The 22,707-nt window shown below is 35.0% G+C and overlaps 1 protein-coding gene across 1 annotated transcript; it reads right to left on the bottom strand.

Moving 5' to 3' along the window:
* Positions 1-183: 183 nt before the first annotated feature.
* Positions 184-17,957, bottom strand: LOC126830609 (ubiquitin-protein ligase E3A). The gene is made up of 11 exons (XM_050561008.1): positions 17,203-17,957; positions 16,575-16,746; positions 13,282-13,456; positions 10,501-11,756; positions 9,899-10,043; positions 8,523-8,728; positions 7,889-8,056; positions 6,729-6,884; positions 5,825-5,898; positions 5,363-5,506; positions 184-3,974 (listed from the first exon to the last, which is right to left on the bottom strand). Coding segments are annotated over exons 1-11 (2,619 nt in total). The 5' UTR covers positions 17,205-17,957; the 3' UTR covers positions 184-3,853.
* Positions 17,958-22,707: the final 4,750 nt, after the last annotated feature.

Raw genomic sequence — 22,707 nt, 5'->3', positions numbered from 1 at the left:
AATTTGTGACATATGTACGTGCAAAATTGTTTTTAGAACTAATTTAGCGGCACTTTAATATTGGTGAATCTACCATCTTATGGCCATGGAAGTAGAGATCAGTACCAGAAACCGCCCATGATATCATCACAGTCCCACTACCATTGGTTTCCCTGTTATTAAAAACAATCAACTCTAAACATATTTATTTGAAGTTATTATATTTATTTTAGCACTGTAAATCATATCAACATTGAAAAAACTTGGTGTACAAATATTGTTTTATATTATATTGTGATTCATTATACATATAATATATATAGATTCTAGATTGTTTTAAAACAAAACTAAACGCAGCTAAACACAAATAAATAACAAGTCATTTAAACACTACCATAAACAAGAACCCAGTTGTAACCTTCTTAACGCAATACAGACAGGGCTTGACTGTGAAGGAGTCTGCGAGTATGCTTGGCTCAGTAGAAAGGGGTGGACTGTGAAGGATTCTGCAAGTATGCTAGACTCGAGGGCCCTTAAACAAGTTAATTTTCTCACATAGTTTGTGGACCCTTTTTATAGTCTTGAATTTACATCATTTTTTTTTTAATAAATTGGTAAGATTGTCACACATTGATGCATTAGCTAGAAACATCAGGATATAACCTAGAAAGCACCATTTGGTACAGTAAGTTTTCAAAATAAATGCCAGCTTTCAGGAGATGGGTTTAAAATAATAACAGTGGTGCTTCAAGCAAGAGCCAAAGAAAATAAATGATAAGCATTTTGATAAAATTTTAGGCTGTTTAAACAGGGTTATTCTATTGTATATAAACATTAATCCTCATTAAAGAATGTTCTGGGAAAAGACCATGCTTAGTTGTAGCCATTTAATGACAAGTCTAACAAGCTGAATCAGATTACTGGAAAAAATTCTACAAAATATTATTTATGTAGGATAAATATTGAATTTTAAATTGTCAATGAGCTGTAGTCTGGATGTTTCTACACTTAGGTTTTAGTCACAGCAGTTGAATAGGTACTACCCTCCTGTTAATAGACGCTAACTGGTTGTGGTTAGAGTTAAACATCAAGCATTTGACCAAACACATGCCTACAGTCACATTTATTCCAAAATAAAATCAGTATTGAACATAATCAATGAAATTAATTGTTTGAAGGGGAGTTATGTTTGACTAATACCACTGATATATGCCATGCCTTATTGATGTTATAGAACTTGCTATAAGATACATTTCAAGTAATAAACTGTTCAGTATGTGGGTCATACATTTGTGGGACCTGGCAGCGAGTTCACAAAGCATTCTCAGACATAAGTTAAAAATTTACTGTGAACTCGGAGCCAAGTTCACTTGGTCACAAGGAAATTGTCATTCTGTGTGGTCCAGTCACTGATTCATCACACCCATAAACTGTCTGAGTGGGACCTGACGACTAGAGGTTTTTCTAAGCCTATAATAGCAAAGAGAACAGGAGACCAAGATGACCAAAGTTGAATTCTCATTATGTGGAGTTTGCTATAGACACGTCACACAGTTAGGTAATGGACACATTCAGCTGATGACCTGCTTAAAGGATCAATCTCTAGGTAATGGACACCGTCAGCTGATGACCTGTACCTAAAGGGACAGTCTTTAGGTAATGGACACAGTCAGCTAATGACCTGTACCCAAAGGGATAACCTCTAGGTAATGGACACATTCAACTAGTGACCAGTACTTAAAGGGTTAATCTCTAGGTAATGAATAATCAGCTAATGACCTGTACCCAAAGGGTTACTATCTCTAGGTAATGGGCACAGTCAACTAGTGGCCAGTAACTCAAGGGTTAATCTCTAGGTGATGGACACAGTCAGCAGGTTACCAGTAACTAAAGGTTTAATCTTTAGGTAATGGACACACTCAGCTAGGGACCAGTAACTAAAGGGTTTATCTCTAGGTAATGGACACACTCAGCTGGGGACCAGTAACTACAGGGTTAATCCTTTGATCAAATTTCAATTATTTTGTATCTATCAAAAACAAACTAATAAATGCCATAAACCATTCAGAACACACTTATTATAATATTTCTATCTTAATCAAATCTCAAACTTTGTCTAAAGGTAAAAAAGAAATATTCCATTTTGTTCACTTAGGTTAGCAAGTAATTATACTGAAGAGTATTCAATCAAATAATGCATTAGATCATCCCAATTCAATACTTTATTTTGACCTAATTAAAAGAGGTTTAACTCCTATCTATTAATTACCCATTAATTCAAATATAAGTATCAATATAGAAGTTAGACCTAAATAAAAGGTTTAGCTCCTTTAAGATAACCCCAATTCTACCAACTGAAACATATTTGACTACAAACTTTCAATTTAGACATACATGTGTTTTGATTTTCGATCTATGTGTACCATTTGACTAGGGCTGGTCACATACCTTATAGGATGCTATCGTATAATAATAATAATAATAATGTATATTTGTAATGCGCTGAATAATCCATAATATCGCATGCTCAAAGCGCCACATTTAAGGAATCTCTCATCAATAAAAACACATAAAACAATCTGTTTCTAATCTGGATACTAACAGTTTACACGAATGAGTTTTTAGTTGTGACTAATTATCTGAAACTTTTATCACCAAATTGTTTTAGTTTTGTTTTAGGAACAGCGCGAAGTATATCTTTGTTATGCGACCTTAGGCTTATAGTTTGGGTGCATTTAGGCATATAGTTTGTCAAAAGTTCAGACAAATATCAGGGAGTGAGATCATTTTGACTCAGATACACTAACAACAGAACTTTATACTGAATCTGGGGTTCAACAGGCAACCAGTGAAGAGACTAAGGCTGATGTTACAATCACATGGTGAGTTTAAAGCAGGATTTGTTTAGCCATTGTTAAAAAGTTAGACATAACTAGAATAAGCCTCAATCAAGAACTAATATGGCAGCAAACGAAACATCCATTCGGTATGTTACAAGTAAAACTAGAGCTAGATAAATTCACCCGATATAAATCAACTTTAATTGTTCCAATAGCATTTAGAAATCTACCTTGATCATCTTTTGACATTAATTGATGAAGATCACAGTGAAGTTATGGCATTTTTCTGATTGGTCATCATCAACAAAGTTATTGTTATTGCTGCTTACATGTATATATTGTCTCATTATATTTTATATCTTATCATTGCTTGATAAAGACTAGAGAAGCCTAGTCGAAACATCACTCAGTAAAAAATCAGTAATTATATTCCAGTAAATTAACCCCGATCTAAATCAACTACAATAGCACTTTTAAATATCTAAATAACAAAGGAATGAGTTAATAATTCGGACCAAAAATATATTTCATAAATATAAATGTTAGACAATTAACGAAAAAACATATCAATTGTTTAGTCTTCATTTACTGCCTTATACACTGATAATATCTATTTATCTGAATAACAAATGACTGAGGGTGGGTTGGTGTTTCAAGATCTATCCACAGCCTATCCGTTTATACACAAGTGTCCTTAATTTAGACACCAGTTTGATACTTGATGTGCAGAACAGTATAACAGTTAGTTAAGTCAATTAAACACACGCAATGCTTTCTACTAAGTGAAACACCCACATATTGATTTCTTTAAATCATGCAATAAAATACTCTCAGAATTTAAATTAATTAACAAAAGTTTACTGTAGAAATATATTTTTGTCTAAATTATGAAACTCAACACTGTCTACAAACAGGGCAAAAAATAAAAATCAGATATTTGGAGAAAAAGCTGGCTGGCATGAAGAAACGATAAAATATACATATTTATATAATTTATTTTGAGTCTGTAATTTAGATTATTATGATAATTTTGATCACAGCATACCAAAACCTTTCGAATAAGTTATGGCTTTTAATAAGCGCTCTTCTAGTTTTGTTTTAGAGTCATAATCTGGCAAAAGCAGAACATTAAAACATGTGTGAGACGTTGGTAATCTGAAAACACAAAACATACAAATATATGTGTGATAAATATACAGAATTATGTGAAATGATATGAAATGAAATGGGGTTTAAAGTCCTACTATTCTGCTCTGACTGGGCTAATGAAGAAGGGAGAAATATGTGAAACTACCTACATACACAGACTTGGATATAATATTCTAAATTATACCTGACAAAGAAATGAAATGGGGTTCAACGTCATATCTATATATACAATCTAAGTTGTACCTGACAAAGAAATGAAATGGGGTTTAGCGTCATACTTTTCTGCGCCGAATGGGGTAATGAAGACAGGTCCTGACAAAGAGAGAGGAATGGGGTTTAACATCCTATCAACGCAAACTCTGATTTCGGGACTAACATATGGTGAAAATTTATTACAATAATTTGATTGTGTGCAGAGGGCTTTAGCTGTGGAAGGAAACCAACAAGGTAAGGCAGGCAACCCTACTATATGTCACGTACAAGTTGGGGATCAAAACCTCATCAGTCGAGTCAATGACAGACCTTATGATCAAAAGCGGACACATCAGACCATTCGCTCCCCTGACCCCCAATCCCAATCACCTTATCTGACAAAGAATGAGACACTAATGAACTATATATAGTATATGACAATTTAAACTTGGAGTCAGATATTTAAATAAAATATGGGGTTTAACATTCTATAATTTCAACTTGGAGTCAGACATATAAATGAAAATGAAATGGGGTTTAACGTTCTATAATTGTGTATCAACAAGACTATTTTAGACGAGGTGTCAGACATTATAATAATAAACATCAATAAAAATACTGGAAAAACCCCCCAAACACATCTGTTCCAGACTAAATGACAGATAACACAGAGATTATGCTGGATAAGTTTTAATTTGTGCCTGTGCCAGTTGCCTTATTTCAAGGTGTAGAAATTAACCATTATTATCTCAAAGTGGAGTCTTACTTGACATTGGCATTTTACTATATAAAGCAATAAAGACTTGATGGCACTGATGTCATAGGCTAGTTAATAAAACACTGCCATTTTAAAGCCATGTGAGGGTGGCAATCACAAGCACTATAAGCAAAACCAGTGCCTACAGCATATATTCTACTTCTAAGCATAAAGTTCCACTGGAAATGAAATGCACCTGTTAATTGCTAGTTGAAGCCAACTTTTAAAAAAAGTCTTTTACACCATAAACCATAGGCATGGAGCTGCGTGTTTTTAAGCTGTGTCATTACAGGACTAACAGTAACAAACTCTTAAGAAACTTTCTCAGCCAACACCTGGATCAAATTGGGGAGCACCTGATAGTGAACCAGCACCTTAGTTACAGTCACCACAGTGTAAGTCAGAAATAAAATGGACATCACTTCGATCAATCTTCATGACTTACCTATCTGAGTCTGGTCCGTTCTTGGCAATAGTCAGTTTTAACTTTGACAGACCACCTACAGGCACACGATCTGTTCCAGTCGTAAACTGTAATAACTTTCTTTTCTCTGTTTCCGGGAAGGCATGTACAATCTCCCAAAAATTCCTGATAAAACATCATATTATCATTAACAAGTATTTCATCACTGCCATCTTGGAACTGTGCATTGTCTCCAACAAGATGAGTAGCGCTTGGTGACAAATTCCTGCCTTGACCAAAATTGAATATTTCATCATCAATAATCTCCTGGCTGTTCTTGGATCCTGTACTTGTTTCATGCATATTTTAGAAATTCAGGATTTTACGAACATATGGAAAACCCTAACAAATCTGAGCGAGACATAATGACTGGCAACAGGGCACCAGAAGACCTGTGTTGGTTTAGTCTGAATTTGCCTGACAAGACATAAAACCTATACATACCTGATAGTGGTAGATTGAGCTGTAAAACCATTATCATATTCTGTAGCTTCTTCTAAAGCATTAAAATCTAATACCTACAATAGAACATTACAAATGATGAATGATGTAACTTTCAACATCCTCATATCACTTCCATTTATTATAGTTTATTTCATTCCATCATAGATATTTATGTATGAGACTTCATAAATAGATAGTTTTTAAATAGATATGAAAATAAAATAAATGGGTTTTAATTTCGACTGGGTTAATGAAGATGGGCATACAGTGTGCTATGAATGAAATTTTGCCAGGGCAGTGGCACTACAGCATACTCTTATTTCAAATTTCAACTTTTACATGCATGCCAATGTGTATATGGGTCCTTGGATTTTCATCCCATCCGTTTAGATCAGTTAACACAATCAATTTTATGCAAAGATAATGATAATGAAATGAAGTTGAACGTCCTACATTTCTGCTCTGACTGGGCTAATGAAGACTGGCATAACAATGCAGCGTGCTATGAGGGGCATTCTGCCCAGACATCGGCGCCACAGCTACTCTTATTTCAAATTCAATCTATCTAGGTTTCTTTTTCATACATGTCAACTTGTACACGGTGACGTCAGTTTATGTCCCACCCAAACAACTAGACACTGTTACTTACCAGACTGGGCAATTTGTTTTACTTATCCTAACAGTTACCTTATCAAATTCGGCGGAATCAAAAATAGATATAGTAACTTTACAATAACGCAAATCATTCCCACAGAATCTTCAAATCTCAAGATCTGTCTTCATTGTCCCAGTCAGAGCAGAAAAACAGCACACTAAACCCCATTTCATTTTTCATTTCTTTTCAAATCTTAAGGCTTAATGTCACTGTGAATTATCATTTGTTGAATTTTCAGTACTAACATACCTTACTACCACACACTAACAATTCTATTTCATCAGGTCTAAATAACATACGTAATGGACTCTCGTTAGTAACCATATTAAAACCACGTTTAAACGCCTTAAACTGACGTTCTATAGACTTATTTAATAAGAAATCTATATACAACTTCACAAATTCCTGAAAAACATGAAATTAAACATAAATAATTAAAATTATACTCTCAAATTTTTACATCTAAACATCGTGTACAAGCTGGTAGACTGCAAAACATAAAATTAAGCATTTTATATCTATATAGTCATTGAACATATTATTAAAGTAAAGATGTGTCATTCTATCATTTTAATTTTTACATCTATACATTGTGTACAAACTGGTAGACTGGATACAGTCATCATGTATTCAATTAATACAATCAAAAACTGTATGACTCTATGGAATGTAACACCTGAGCATAATGGGTTTTTCACATTCAAAATCATTCAGTTATGTTGATTAGCATTACTGACAGTACATCAGCCCCTGTTGTTAAATGTATAACTGATAGTAGATTAGCCCTATTACTGACAGTAGATCAGCCCCTGTTGTAAATTGTATTACTGACAGTAGATCAGCCCCTGTTGTTAATTGTATTACTGACAGTAGAACAGCCCCTGTTGTTAAATGTATTATTGATAGTAGATTAGCCCTATTACTGACAGTACATCAGCCCCTGTTGTTAACTGTATTACTGACAGTAGATCAGCCCCTGTTGTTAACTGTTAAGGAAAATATACAGCCAGTCTCTTTCATGGGTCATGTGATTAAGACATCCTCAGAGGAGCTTTATATAATTGACAACCTGCTCTCGGATGGGTGGACACAGCTTGTCAATTTGTTATGTAAAGTTCTGATCAGCATTTGATTTATACTGCTCCTTACCAGTCTATGATAAAAATGAAAAAAAGATAGCCATCAAGCTAATTCAAGATCCATAATTTTGGAATGAAAACAGTGACTGCGCTCAAATTTAATACCTTGACCTACTCATAAGAACTGTTATCCTAAAGATTGAAAAAGATTTGGCAAAAATTGTGGCCACTAGAGAACGGGCAAGCAAGTGTAGACGGACCGACGGACAGGGCAACTGTATATAAAAATGACCCAAAAAGACATAAAATCAAAATAAACTGGACACTAACCTGTTTATTAGAAGCAGTGACGGGTATTGAACTTCCATTAGGTTTTAAATCTGTAGTTAGATTATTACCAAAAACATCATGATAACTAACATGGAAGTTCATCAGAAATACATCTTCAACATCATCATCTTTATAATCTAATATATGTTGTAAACTATTTGCTAATGTCTGAAATATAAATATTTTTTTTTTTTTTATAAACAATATTTCATTCAAAATTGAAAGGGAAATGAAATAAAATGTGGTTTAACGTCCTACTATTCTGCTCCTACTGGGCTAATGAAGACGATAATAAACAATTAATGTGCATATCTTGTCAAAACTACAAACATTGATAACTTGGCACAGATTAAAGTAATTTGAATGAAATTTTCAGTATATTCATTTTGCATTATCCATTTTATAACCATTACAGCAAGAACAGCTAGCTCTTTATCTAAATCTTACATAATGTATCTGTAATCTTGAAGAGAAACTACAGCTACCTAGATGACCGACTCCAACTGTAGGGTATATGGTCCTTACATACTTCATAGTCATTCACATGACTCTGGCAGTTTGAGGTGCTAGAGGGAGTGTTAGTTTTAAATTTAGGGCTTTAATTCCGTCATGTTGCCTTTCTGATCATACTTACTGGATCAAATTCATGTAGATCTTCCATTGTTCCAATCTTGCCCATCAGTTTCCGGTAGACAACCATGGGAAAATGAACATCTAATATACAACTGTTATAAATAGCTAAACCTAACATAATACCAATTAATGTAAACTGTCCGTCATTCTCAAAACTTGTAGGATTAAACCAATATAGATTACTCTCTTCATTGTGTGTAAACATACCTGAAAAAAAAAGATGGGTTACATGGTAATGAAACATGCGCCCACTGCAGCTATTATAGTGTAAGCAGTTCACAAGGCAAATTTTTTTTATCAGTATTTGATAGCCTTCTTCGTTTCATTAATTTGAATAATGGACATAAATTTGATGCCATAACTCTGGAAGTAATAAACGGATATTGTTGAAATTCAACAAGTTTCTTCATTTCACCAATTCATGCAATGTAATTCACTTAAAGATACATTATTATAGATTAGATAAAGAGCTGGCAGTTCTCACTATAATAGTTAAAAACTAGATAATGTAAAGGCAATTTGCTGAAAATTTCAGTCAAATTGATTCACTATGAACCAAGAATTAAGTGACTGAAATTTCCGCCTTGTCTCGATCATCAAGTCGGTACGATAAAAAAGGATGTATAATGATTAATTTTTGAACAGTAGTCAGGAAATTAAAAACTTTTAAATTGGACACTCATTATCAAAATTAATCTGCGATTACTGATACATTATTCAAAAGCTAAATCTAAATCACTTATTAGACATTCATTTACATGCCTAGTCCATAATCAACTCTCTAGAAATTTAAAAGGTTTTGATTTTCAACAGATTTAAATATGATTGACAGTTAATGTTTTAATTTAAAAATAGATAATCAAGACTTTGTTTATTATAGTAATAACAGTAGCAATGACAATCGTAAGTACACTGTTCTGTAAACAACGATAATTCCGCTCAGAATGAAGTAAATTCAATGATATATTCAACATATTATTCCCATTTCATTACCTAGGTTTTAACTATCATAGTGTGAACAGTCAGTTCTTCATCTAATCTTACCTAATGCGTTTTAAGAAAAACAACCCAAAATATCAACAGTAGATAATCTCCCAGCTTGGATCCCCATCACATTTTACCCAAGACCTGTAGGAGGTGCAAGCTTGTTCATCATATCTTTAAAAATACTGAATGGGATTGAACCATCTTTTAACTGATATTTTCATCAAAGATTTTACAATATAGCTGTTTTCAAGTCATTTATATTTTGTCAAATAAACGCTGTGACTGCCTATTCCTTTCAGAGATTCATTTTTCAAACTACTGTAGTTTCAGATGATTAAAATTGTGTCAAATGAAGTCTGGTTTTCATGAATTTTTGGTCAATCAACCTACCTATATCGGGATTAAATAATTTTTCTACCACAAGCTGAAAGAATTCTTTTGATACTCCTCCCTCATCTAAACCTTGCTCACCATCAAACTCCACAAATAATTGTTTCTTTAAATCATTTGGATTCTGCATAGCAAACATTTCTAACTACAAACACAAAGATAATCATTAATCAAGAATTTATTAAATTTATAAAATACAATGTTCAAAATACCCTCAGACTCACCAAATTGTGGAAAACCAAAGAACATATGTTTAATAAGTGTTAACCCCTTGAGCACCTCAATCAAATGGGCATTGAAGGCAAAGCACTTATAACATTGGAAGTTGACAGTTCAGTACCCTGAATGCTCCCGTTTCAATTCCTGGTGCTGGCAAGAAGAACGTTCAGGATTTTTTAAGCTCGGCCTTGAACTGACATAGGTAAAACCTTTAAGGCTGTTTGTATTGTATGTACATGTAAGTCTTTGCGTAACGAGTTGAATACTACTGCAAAATGTAAATATCGTAGGGCATCATATTGTTTAAATACTTACTGAGGCCATCTTTTTGTTCAAATACTGACCTAGATAAGAAAAATTTGATGCTCATTTTGAATACTTACTGAGATAAGAGCATCTTCTATCACATGATTTCGTCTAACACATAACTTGAGGTATGGCATAGGGGGTGCACCATGTATTATTGTCTGTAAAAAAGATGTCCGCCGTTCATTCAACATACGAATTCTATTATCAAAATACATAGTCATGTGTTTTGAGGCTGTGGTTAGAATAAAATTGTGGGTGACAAACGAAAACTTGAGATCAGACTCGGCGCGGTAGTATGCATAGTCCGTACTGATATCAATATAATCATTTAAAGGTTCGTTCACAAATTCTTCAAACGGAATTAACGGTTCGCGACAATCTGACGCTCGGGCCGAAAGTTCTTTGGCAAGCGGGTCATCCTTTGCTTGATATAATTCTTTATCTAAACTGACAGCACCTTGTAAAAACTCGTGACTTTCTTGACTTTCTAATGTCTCCAGACGTTTCTCTTCTTCAACCAGTTCTGAAGAGTTGCATTTCCCTCCTAGAATATTCGCGTAATATAATATTTTCATGACTTTCGCTGCTCCTCCGATCCCATCATCATCGTTGAGTTGACACTGTTGACCCCACTGACCGTCTCCGTTTATCACTTTAACGGTCACTAATTGCTGTAGCGCTTGTAACATTTCTCGTAGCCGGTTTATCGGATACTCTGAGAGAACCCTCGCTAATAACGCCTGACCATCGAGAGACAAATGTCCTAAAGCACGACAAAACACTGGAAATGCATGTTCAATAAATTCTGGACTATGTAATAAAGGAATTTCAAACACAATCAAAAACACATTAATATAGTTAGGATCACGCTTCAAAGCATTGTGATATTTTATATCCATTTCAACAGCTTTCGACAACGATCTCAGTGCATTGATTAAGGCAGATTGAAACGGGTGTCCCGGAATGTCCATTAATCTTTCAAAACATCTCCGTAAACCTTCGATATCGAGAGTTATATTGGTAACTAATTTTTTACGGACCGGAGATGGCACATCACATTCGGAATCCGATTTCATGCTTTCCGTATCAGATTTCTCAGCCACATCCATTTCAACCGACTGTGGGCTGGCATCTTTAGTTGAGCTGTCTGCGATCGTGGGTGATTTTCGATTTTTGTCGTTAACGATTTTCCTAAAACTAAGTATTAAAGAATCTGGACTGTTGAACACAGAACCAATTGTGTGAATTAGCTTGGACCAATCATCAACGGCTTTACAATCATCAATAATACTATAGACTTTCTCTTCTGTCAAATACGTTACTTTAGATACTGAAATGTAAATATATTATTAAAATATAAGTCTGTTTTTTTTAAACAATATTTCTATCCAGGAAAACTGAATAGGATTGGGGAACAGGCTTAGTATTTCAGGACATGAAAGAAATGTATTTAAATCATCCAAACGGTACATGAAGGTGGCTGCATTGTGAATATAAAAGTATCTAAAAACATAGAATTTTATTCTGCATATCATCATCCGTGCCTTGACAAGATTCTATGACATAATCAAGGACAATAACTCTATAAATAATTATCCGAAATTGTTGCAATAGAATTCTTTGTTTTAAGCAGAATTCACACAATATTCTACAAAGTGACCAAGGGGAAATAACTTTGGAAGTTCAATAGGATTCTACGTCTTATAAATGTAAACAGCACAAATAAATATAACGATCCGAAGTTAAATGTATCATGTAGAGTGTTTGTGTCATGGTGGTTTAGTGAATTAAACGATGACTCACTGAACCACAATGGTTCTCAAAACAAAATATTTTATTCAAATTGCCTACATGTAAATAATTACACAAGACAAACCTACATACAGGACATATTATAAATATCAGATTAAGTGATTGGATCCGACGGCAAGCCGTAAGCAGCCACTGCGCTGTACAGTCCCAGGCCTGTAGCAATACAGGCTTCAGTAAAAACAAAAACAAACTAAGATTAGTAAGAATAAAGAAAAGAATCGAAGAAAACATTGGGGACTAATTTCCAACCGTATCATACTGGTTAGAGTCATATTCATCTACATGTATCTATCCAGCTTGTATATCATTTTGGGATTAACATATGGTTAGTTTTATTTCAATAGAGAACCAGCGACCAAACTCTGTGTCATGTATAAGATGGGAATCGAAATCATGCCAATGACCATATTCCTGAAGCAATCGCCCCAGAAATCCCTCTCTGGCCATTGCTGGATTAGCTTCTGATACTTGCGCTTTTGAGGGAGTGTGTCTATTCTTCCCGTTCAATCAAATCTATCCCCAAGCACAGCAACATGACATCCCTTCTTTTAATCAGGGCCCTTTCCTAAAACTTTGGACAGTGATTTAAGGTATTAAAAACAGTGAAAGTGTTGTTCGCCTCAAAACAGTATTGTTTACATATATCATGAGCTGATAGCCTCGTTTGTCACACAATTAGTTTTTCTGCAATATTCTGCAATGCACTGGTTAATTGGGCATAATAAATTCGTGAGTCATTACGTAACGTTATGTAAACATATTTGGTCCAATTTGAAGCTCTGTTTGGTATTGTTACGCAGATAGCTATTGGTTGTTAATCGGACTATTGACCAGTCATAATTTAGAACAAGAATTTGCCTTCTTTACAGCAGTGAGTAGTGGGATTAGCTCTAATCAAACAAAACACTTCGAGGAGTATGGCCAATGACAGACCTAATGATCTGACACACACATGATAATCCATTCCACTACCCAATCCCTCTTAATTCTAATAGAAGCTTTTTCCCTCTACTTTCATTTTCCACTCTACTTCCATTCCTCACCTGATGGTACGAAAGCTGATACAATATTAGAGACATAAGTTTCTGCATCTATTGTACTTGACGTTGATGGCTTATCTCCCTTGGTTTTCAACTCTCCTCCATTTTTACCCGAAAACTCATCTGAATCTTGTGATGGTCGTCTTAATTTATTTGGCTGATAATCACATAATTTCACCTGTAAACATACAAAACATTGCTGGAAATATTAGGAATTGGAAGCAGGAGTAGGGAGGTTGTTTATTTACCTCAGGGATAACCAAGTTCTGGCACATGTGCTAAACGTCATCCTTTTATGCGAATGTTATTTTCTTTCACGGTAATCTGTTTTCAGTTAAAAATATGCTTAATAACTAAAACAAATGAAACTAGAAATGCGATGCAGTAATGACAGGTTTCACCGGTGCCCCGTTACCCTTGAACATATGTCACTTTCGGTACCGATGAAACTATCAAACAGGTTTCCGTTTAAGCATTGCACACATCACATAAAATGTACGCAGAATCAACCAAATCCGGCAATATCAATTCATTGTATACATTCATTACATGTAAGTGATCCTGACAACATTACATTACTTCCGGTGATAATGAAAATGTGAAATTAGTTTCATGAAATCAGAAATAGCATAAGGCATCACATGGTGAAAATTTTATGTAAATCGAATAATAGAAACCATTTTTTGGTATTTGTATGATCGTGTGGGTTCATTCTATTTGTTGATTGGAATCAAATATCATAATTTTAAAAACAATACAAATCAGACTCATTTGAATAAAATATCTGTTTTGAAGGCTAAAAATACAGTTTTTGCCACAATGACGTTACTTCCGGTAACACTAAAAGTGTTAAATTACTTGTATGAAATCGTAAATGGCATTAGGTATCACACACGGGAAATTTTATGAAAATCGAATAATAATTGACACTTTTTTTATGGACCAAAAACCTTGAAAAGTGACCTGTTGAAAATCGCCTATTTCTCCGCAACTGAACAAGTTAGAAATCATTTTATGATATCTATATGATCCCATGGGTTCATTCTATTAGTTGATTGGAATCAAATATCCAAATTTTAAATAAATAACAAATACGACTCATCTGAATAAATTATTTGTTTCGAAAGCTATAAATATAGTTTTTGCCCAAATTACGTCATTTCCGATGATATTGAAAATGTTAAATTGGTTTGACCTAGTCACAATTGACATTACGCATCAAATGGTATCACTTTTATGATAATCCAATAATAATTGACTCTTTTACAAGCAAAATAGCGTAAAAAGTGACACTTGCAAAATTGACCATTTCTCGGCAACTGCTCATATTACAAACTAATTTTGAGATAGATTCTCTTCGTATGAATTAATGCTACAAGTTTATGAAAATCACAAAGAAATATTTTAAAATATGAAACGCCTGAATGGGTTGTAAATAGCTCAATTTTACACCGTTTTTCACCTTTAAATCGAAATGGCGCAAAAATGAAATTGAAATTAAAAAACTGCTTCAGACTTTTTTTGCCCCTTTACATGGCGCAACTTCTTACTTTTTACTTATTTTAAAAAAATAATATTTGCTTTCGAAAAGACGTTCCTAACTGCCAAAATTGTAGTTTTGGTCAAAATTACGTCATTTCCGCTGCTGACAGAAAGCTTTATCGGTAATAAAAAAGTTGAGACTTGAGCATATGAACTTTGTTTTATACAAATCGAGCAATAAATAATTAACCTAGAACCCCTAAACTGAATTAGCCAATAGCGACCAAGGTGAATTATCGATACAAAAATTTTTCATATTTTTTGCTCAAATCACATGACCCTTTAATTATAGGTAAAGCGCCATAAAAAAATATTTATAATTAAAAAAGTTTTTTGTCAAAATTTAAATTTTCAAAATTTGGCGCCTAATATCTTCGAAGATTAATCGGAAATCAAAAATCTAAACAATCATAGCTATTTGCCGTGTCTCAGGCTATGTCAAAATGTATCAAATGTTAAAATCCGACAATTAGTGTTAATATTACGGCAATATTTCAAAAAACGAGAACTTCGGTGATTTCGGACATTTCACATTGTCACAGAAAGTTCGAAATAACTTTAATCTCTAAGTCACACCCACTTTCCCAGTTAAACCGAAGATATCGAGTTGATCCGACAAATAGTTTCTGAGATATGCTCAAGTGGAAAAAAAATAATAATAATAATAAGAAGAATAATAATCTTAACAAAAACAATAGTGTTTCACACTGGCTACGCAGTGTGAAACCCTAATAAAATGAAATGGGGTTTAATGTCCTACTGTTCTGCTACGAACTGGGCTAATGAAGACGGGCATACGCCATACAGTGTGCTATGAGGGAAATTTTGCCCGGAGAGCGGCACTATGGCCTACTCTTATATCGAATTCCAACTGTCAAGGGATCTTTTACGTGCACGACAATGTGTACACGGGACCTCGGTTTTTCATACCATCCAAACAACTACCGGTAGGCAGCTGTCCTTGTCAGGCCCTCCATCCTGCATCACTGACAAGGGGGAACCACACCAGAAAATCTGGATTACCTTTCTCGGCCAATGCAGGGATCGAACACCCGACCTCCAGGCTAGCGAGCCCGCATCTTATCCACTTAACCACGTGATCCCCTTAATAACTAAAACAAGGAAAGATGGACTAAAACAAACAGAGATGGACTATTGTGCATTAAACTAAAAAAGAGGTATAAGAGTTGCATGGCGAATCTGAATTTTTGTGTGAACAACCTGATACTATGTGAAAAGTTGTCCACCTCTCATCTAGTTGATCACACCATTCTAAATTCACGGAACTGAATGTGTCAAGGCTAGAAGACTAAGGATCTGTATGCCTTTTGAGGGATTATTAATGCCTTGTGAAAGTTGAATCTCCAAAAGAAAATTCAGTCCAAAAATGGGTTCAATTCCAGTCAGTAATTACAAAGATATGTGGAAAATTTGTCAACATTCAGCACCCACTGCAGAGCATATAGTCAATACAGGCCATCACCACCAGGGTTTTGATGGGCCTCTCTTTAATTCAATTGAATCCAAGCAGGGAAATGATCATTGATATTTTTATTTGGCTTTCTTAATTAAAAGATAAATAATTGATCTGAGTGCCTGTAAGTATGAATTAAGACCTGGAAAATTTATGTCTGTAAAATGCTGAAGCTGAAAATCTGTATATGGATGGAGCATTTCGGAACATTACTATGTGAAAGTTACATCATCATCATATTAATATTATTATAATAATAACAATAAAAGAAATTGGTTACCTTGGTTCTGAAGAGGTCAATGGCACGTAATGCTAGAGAATTACGATCAGCCTGACGGAAACAAAACTCAGGACACGAGGAACAATAGGCATTACGACAGTTGGTATCTCCACACCCATTGGTCAGTTGATAATAATAACGCTCAATCAACTGTTTTGCTGCGGCCCGTTTCCTGTTCAAACCAAAGACAATCAATAGATATAGATTTAATTTATTGAACAAAATGCATAACTAGGGATTTTTAATTGTCCATCCAAATAATCAAATGGAGGCAAAAAATTTGAAATCATAATTGATGTTTATCGTTTACTGTAGTTTGAGACTCCTAACCATCTAAGGCCAAACTTAGATGAATAAGTAGTCACTGTAGTTTATTTAGTGGCTATTACAAATTAGAATCTAAAATCTTTAGAAAGAGCAATGAAGATCTTTTTGTTTTCAATTTTTTTCATTTTCCCTGAAGAAATGGGGACCAAAGTTTTTAAAAGTGGTTCACAAAAAACAAAAATCCAATTTGCATGGCCCAATGGATTCACAGTGAGAGAGATCAATAATATAATAACAACAAATCAGAAATAACCAGAATGAATCAAAAAAGCTATGTTTCAAAAATCTTAAATGTACATACATTCCTTCTCCCTCGCCTGTTTGATTGGCTTCACCGTCTATTGGGTCAGGAACTCTGCAAGAAATAGCAATGTTATTATAGTAATGGACAGTGTTAGTATTAAATAGTAATGTTATGAAATCAATCCATTCTCTGGTTTTCCCCCACTGCTAATGACTCCAATGGACATACTAAATCATTATAAGGTAGCTGAATCATTGTGGAAATTCACAAAAACATCTGAGTCTTGGAGGTTCAAGAAAGAAAGACATAAGCGGCAAGTGTCCTTTCGGTCTGCCAGTCTCTATTTTGATGCAATATATAGAAGTGAGCTAAATGTTGATGTTTTGAATGTTAGATAATGCATATATTGAGAAGTTTAATAGTATATTAACATACATGTAACAGTTGTCAGTCATGTGGAACACCTGCCAGTGGTAAGAATTCTTCACACAATTTTTGATAATTATGCATAAAATCAGATTCATTGACTCTTGACGCAACAAATAAATAATTGTGATGTTTTTTTTATTTATAGGATCTACATAATATTTAATATTTATCTTCAGGTTGAAATAAAGGAAAGGTACAGTTAAAAACATGGGTAAAGCCTACTTTTTACTTCCAATGACTCCAATGTTCCATGTGTTTAACCTCTGGGCCTATGCCTGGCCAAAACGTCAGTCTGCCCAAAAATCTCTGACAGACCAATTTGTTGAGTAATAGACAGGGCAAATTTAAGAAAGTCACACAGGTCTTTTTCTATATTAGATTTTAGATCATCATTAGTCTATCGAGATGCAATGCAATGCCAATGGGCCACTTGAGATGGTCCAATGTGAATGTCTCTCAGCCACTTGACTTGTGCCATAAATAAGTTAGATAACAAACCTCATCTCTCAAACCTCTGTGTTTCGAGATAAGAGATGGTTCTGTATAGTTCCATGTAGCAAAGCCGAACGTGAATCACATCGGGCCTTGACAGTAAGCAAAATTGACAATATTTTTCATCGAAACAACGATTGATTATTGTTATTTATAAGATTTCTGCCACACCCAACAACAATTAAGCAGAAAATCATACCTGACACGGGGGGTTGGATGGCTGAATGGTTAGCGTGCGCGCGCTGTATCATAAAGTCTGTCATTGAGTCGACTGGCGTGGTTTCGAATCCCCGGTTGTACGTGACAAGGAGCCTGTCCAACCTTGTGGGTTTTCTCCGGGTCCTCCGGTTTCCTCCCACTGCTAAAGATCCCTACGCGCCAGCGAATTATTGAAATAAAATTAAACCATATGTTAGTCCCGAAATGACCTACTTTGTATCAAGTGGATGTTAAACACCATTTCTCTCTCTCTCATACCTGACACGGGTACAAATCCCCTCTTTTTAAATCGAAAGGATTGCCTAATAGATTGCTTTCTCTGACATTTTAAATTTACGTCTATAACACATAAAGGCGTATGCCCGTCTTCATTAGCCCAGGTTAGGAGCAGAACAGTAGGACGTTAAACCCCATTTCATTTCATTTCATTCTAAAGGTGGGGTCTCGGGTGCAATAGCCAAAGTACTAACCTGATCAGAGTTGCGCAGGAGTAAAACATCGTAATTATGAATGTCCATATCAATTTTGATGAAAACAACGATTGATTTACTTTATTGTCAATATTTGCTGATGAATGAATGTTGTTTCAGTAGATTGGGCTGTGTATGTGTAATAAGTACTAATAGAAATAGTTTAACCCTTTGAACCCTGAAAATATTTTGGGTGACGCATACCCTACCCTGACTTTACAGCACGATTTTGCAAAAGTGACGTCATTTTAATTGAAACTAAATGTTAGGTGTGAATTTTATATTATATATGTTTATAATTGTGTGAAATGATGGAACAATGATATTTAAGCAGAAAATTTAACTTTTATTCAATTTTATCTCCAATCCATAAACTTGGAGTTCCAATCATGCCAACAGTTTTTGAACTCTGCTAATATCGCGACCACGCCCTAAGTCCAATATTTCTATCACCGGCCATGTACTGTAGATCAACATTTCATTATTTACAAACTGATTACACGTACGAGTATTATTATCGCTGTCATTTTCTTTGTTATTTTCGTCCGAATCTAGGGCATATTCACTTTTAAAATCGCTTCCATTGCCGTAATTCGACCCATCAATATCTTCGCCATTATCGCTCGTTATAAGAGTTAGTGCATCCGTTGCATTTAGTCGTTTAGAACAAACAATTCGACGAAAGATTTGGCAAAATTGAAATGTAAACAAGTGGAAGGAAGTCACTATTTACAACAGACCCGGGGCAAACGGTAATTGGCCTTTTGATTGGCTATTTTGTTATTGTTAAGGAAGCGTGTCAGTAGACCCGCCCACAAGCCGCAAAACTGACATTTCGGGTATATGCGCTACAACGTCGAAGCCGGTTTTGCGGCATTTCGGGTTCTAAAAGTTAAAATTAACTTATTTTTCAGATGGTACATGCATTGATAAAGAAATTAAGTTTGACAGGTGAAACTAAAGGCACTCAATCGTAGCTAAAAACAAGCACATCAGTATAGGCCTATCTCAACGTTTTTAGGCCTAGTTACGTTCTCGTAGCTATATAAATAAGTTAGCCACTTTTACCTGTAAGGTTAAAGCACGCCTATTCATTACAGGCTAAAATACCACTAAACAATAATCATACTGGAAACCATTGCACAATACCAATAATGTCATTTTCTCCTCATGATGATGATCATGATGGAATCAATCCTGTTTTGAAAATGGAGTAGTAGAGTCGACATGATAAATTGAAAACATAAATTGCGTATTAAAAATAAATACCTCGCGGCTTCGCCTTCTTCTTTATTATTCTCTTTTGAATTCATACGAGATACTATTTCCTCGCGTACAGTTGTCTTTTCAACACCTAAAAAGGGTGCTACCCGCTTCTAAAACATGGAATTCACCAGAATTCTCCTATTCTAACAAATTTCAGCAGCCATGTTTCTATGGGCTAATTATAAAAATGGATATCGTTCTAAAAACGAAACGAAAATTTGGCTTTCCGTTCAAACCGATTGACAGCTGTATGAGAAACTTCACAGCCTCACTGTTTAAAAAATAAAAAGAAATAGTGGCGTATTTTATCCAGAGAGTCGTGAAAATCAAAGGGACAACGTGTAGTCGTGCGAATGGCGCAAAAAAAAAAGAAGAGGTCCCGTGTAGCCTACTGCCACATAAATGTGAAAAAATTGTCTAAATAATAGTTCATAAAACATTTGAAACAAAAGCTAAGGCCCACAATAGGCAGATTTAACTGTTACATAATGCATCTTTAACTTTGTACCAATAAATTTAATGACTTGCGAGTAGGCCCGATAAAATAAACTGAAATAATAAAAATCTATAACTTTTGTTTTATAAATATAAATGAGTATTTAAATAAGAATGCAGCGGTGAATTTTAATACATTTGGTAAAATAGATTTAAAGAGCAGTAATCCAACCTTCGCAGGTTTCTTGTATCCAAGACTCCATGGTAAAAAGTGGGTATATAAAAATCAAAGTACTTTTTTTTAATTCTGATATACATGTATATTATAATGTTTATATCAGTATAGATTGAAAGATTTGCCTAGTGAAGGTATAGGTGAAACATTTCATATTCTTTCTTTTTTTAAATCATTACACCAGCGCTCTCAAGGAGGTCGACAAGAAACGATTTTAATCGAATTTGAGTCTTATTTCATTAAATTTCAACGTCACCATGTTTGGCGCAATATTGCCCGATTGGAGCTGGCGTGCCATAAAACTACGTCATTCATTCATTCATTCATTCATCATTATTTCAAAGGCAATGTATGTTGTATCCGACTCGAAACCAAGGTGACTCAGTGAGTAAGACGCTGGCTCACAACAATGGCCAAGAATATACCTCGGGATTTTTCCAGCTAGGTTTTTCCAGCTAGGTCATTCGAATTGTACGAAAACCCAAGATACTGATAGTGTGTAGTCTACACGTTGAGGAAAATATTAAAAGAACCCTCGACAGTTAGAACTCGATGAATCGTAGCACCGTGGCGTATGTACGTTTTCATTATCCCCATCAATTGGTGCCGAACAGCATTCGCCATGATGTCTCACATTCCAGTTTTCTCCGCACACATTTATCGCTATCAGGCGAATTCCAACTTTCATGGGATCTTTTACGTGCACGCCAATGTGTACACGGGACCTCGGTTTTTCGTCCCATCCGAACGTCTAAACGACTGTCCTTGTCAGGCCCTCCGTCCTGCATCACTGACAAGGGGGAACCACGCCGGAAAAACTGGACGAACTTTCTCGGCCAATGCAGAGATCGATAACCCGACCTCCAGGCTAGCGAGCCAGAGTCTTACCCACTTAGCCACCATGACCCCCCCCCCCCCCCCATGTTCTTGTGTATTGTTATTTTCAATACTAAAAAAACATTACCCTTGTAAAGGCTTTGATACAACAGATATAGAATGTAAATGAAATGGGGTTTAACGTTCTACTGTTCTGGTCATACTGCAGGACTATTGAGTTAACGTCCGTCCGTCCTACCTAGCCACCGGTGCTTCGATATAGAATGTGATATGTTTTGGTTATCCTTTTTATTATAGTGTATTTGTTTGGAATTCAATTAGAAATTTTTGAAATTTCTCTTCAAAAATTCGTATTTTGGAGAAACTTGTATCGGATTTTAGCTTTCAGCTAAAAATGCAAAGTACGTTGCAAAGTATTTTAGCTAAAGTCACATAAACTATTTATTTATTTTTTTTTTTTTCAATACCGAAAATCATGTCGACGAGAGCCTCAAATGGAACAGGGATGGGCAGGGGGGGGGGGGGGGCACGGGGCGAAGGTCCGGGTAGGTGGCTTATAGTTTTTAATTCACTATTTTTCCCCAAAAAAGTGGACTGACAGAATTCGATTCTAATCCTACCCACGCTACTGGGTACCCACATTCAGAAAAGTCACCGGTTTTCTTCTGTTGTACGATCTTCTATAATGTATTTTTTAAAAACAATTTACAAATGTTTTAAAAAACATTACTCAGCATACCTTCAGGTCCCTCTAGGCCCATAGACAAGTGTCCCAACTGTACCCCACCCCCAGTCCCAATACCACCATCCCAACCCCTTCCCTCTCACGGGCCCCGTCTGGAGCCAGTTCATCTGAACAATCGCCTTTTTTGGTTAGATCCGAAGAACTAGTCGTTCTTTTTGATTTGACTGTTTTGGGATAACCTTTATAATTATCATCAGTCACAAATGTAATCTAATCATCAGAAACTAAATAAACATAAATAAATACTATCAAGAAGTCATGTGCTAGTTTTCTTTTTGATATAAAATGGAGACCGGACTTGAAAATAAAAATACAGCAACACAATACATTTCGTTTCAGATAAAGTAAGATACTCAATTTTGTAATCCACCCTCCCACTATGTAGACTCGATTAATCTAACCATTAGCAATTTGGCAGGTGCGTTCGAGTTGGT

The sequence above is a fragment of the Patella vulgata genome, chromosome 8 (assembly GCF_932274485.2).
Source record: "Patella vulgata chromosome 8, xgPatVulg1.2, whole genome shotgun sequence".
In the NCBI taxonomy this organism is placed as follows: Eukaryota; Metazoa; Mollusca; class Gastropoda; family Patellidae; genus Patella; species Patella vulgata.
The sequence above is the reverse complement of the archived record's forward strand: the minus strand, read 5'-3'. Positions and strand labels throughout refer to the sequence as shown.

Bases quoted from the DNA above. Each gene is read 5' to 3' on its own strand.
- LOC126830609 (XM_050561008.1), bottom strand. The intron at 13,457-16,574 runs GTAACCAATTTC...GTATGTTTACAG, and splicing joins TTGACCTCTTCAGAACCAAG to GTGAAATTATGTGATTATCA. The intron at 6,885-7,888 runs GTTAGTGTCCAG...CATGTTTTTCAG, and splicing joins TCACTGCTTCTAATAAACAG to GAATTTGTGAAGTTGTATAT.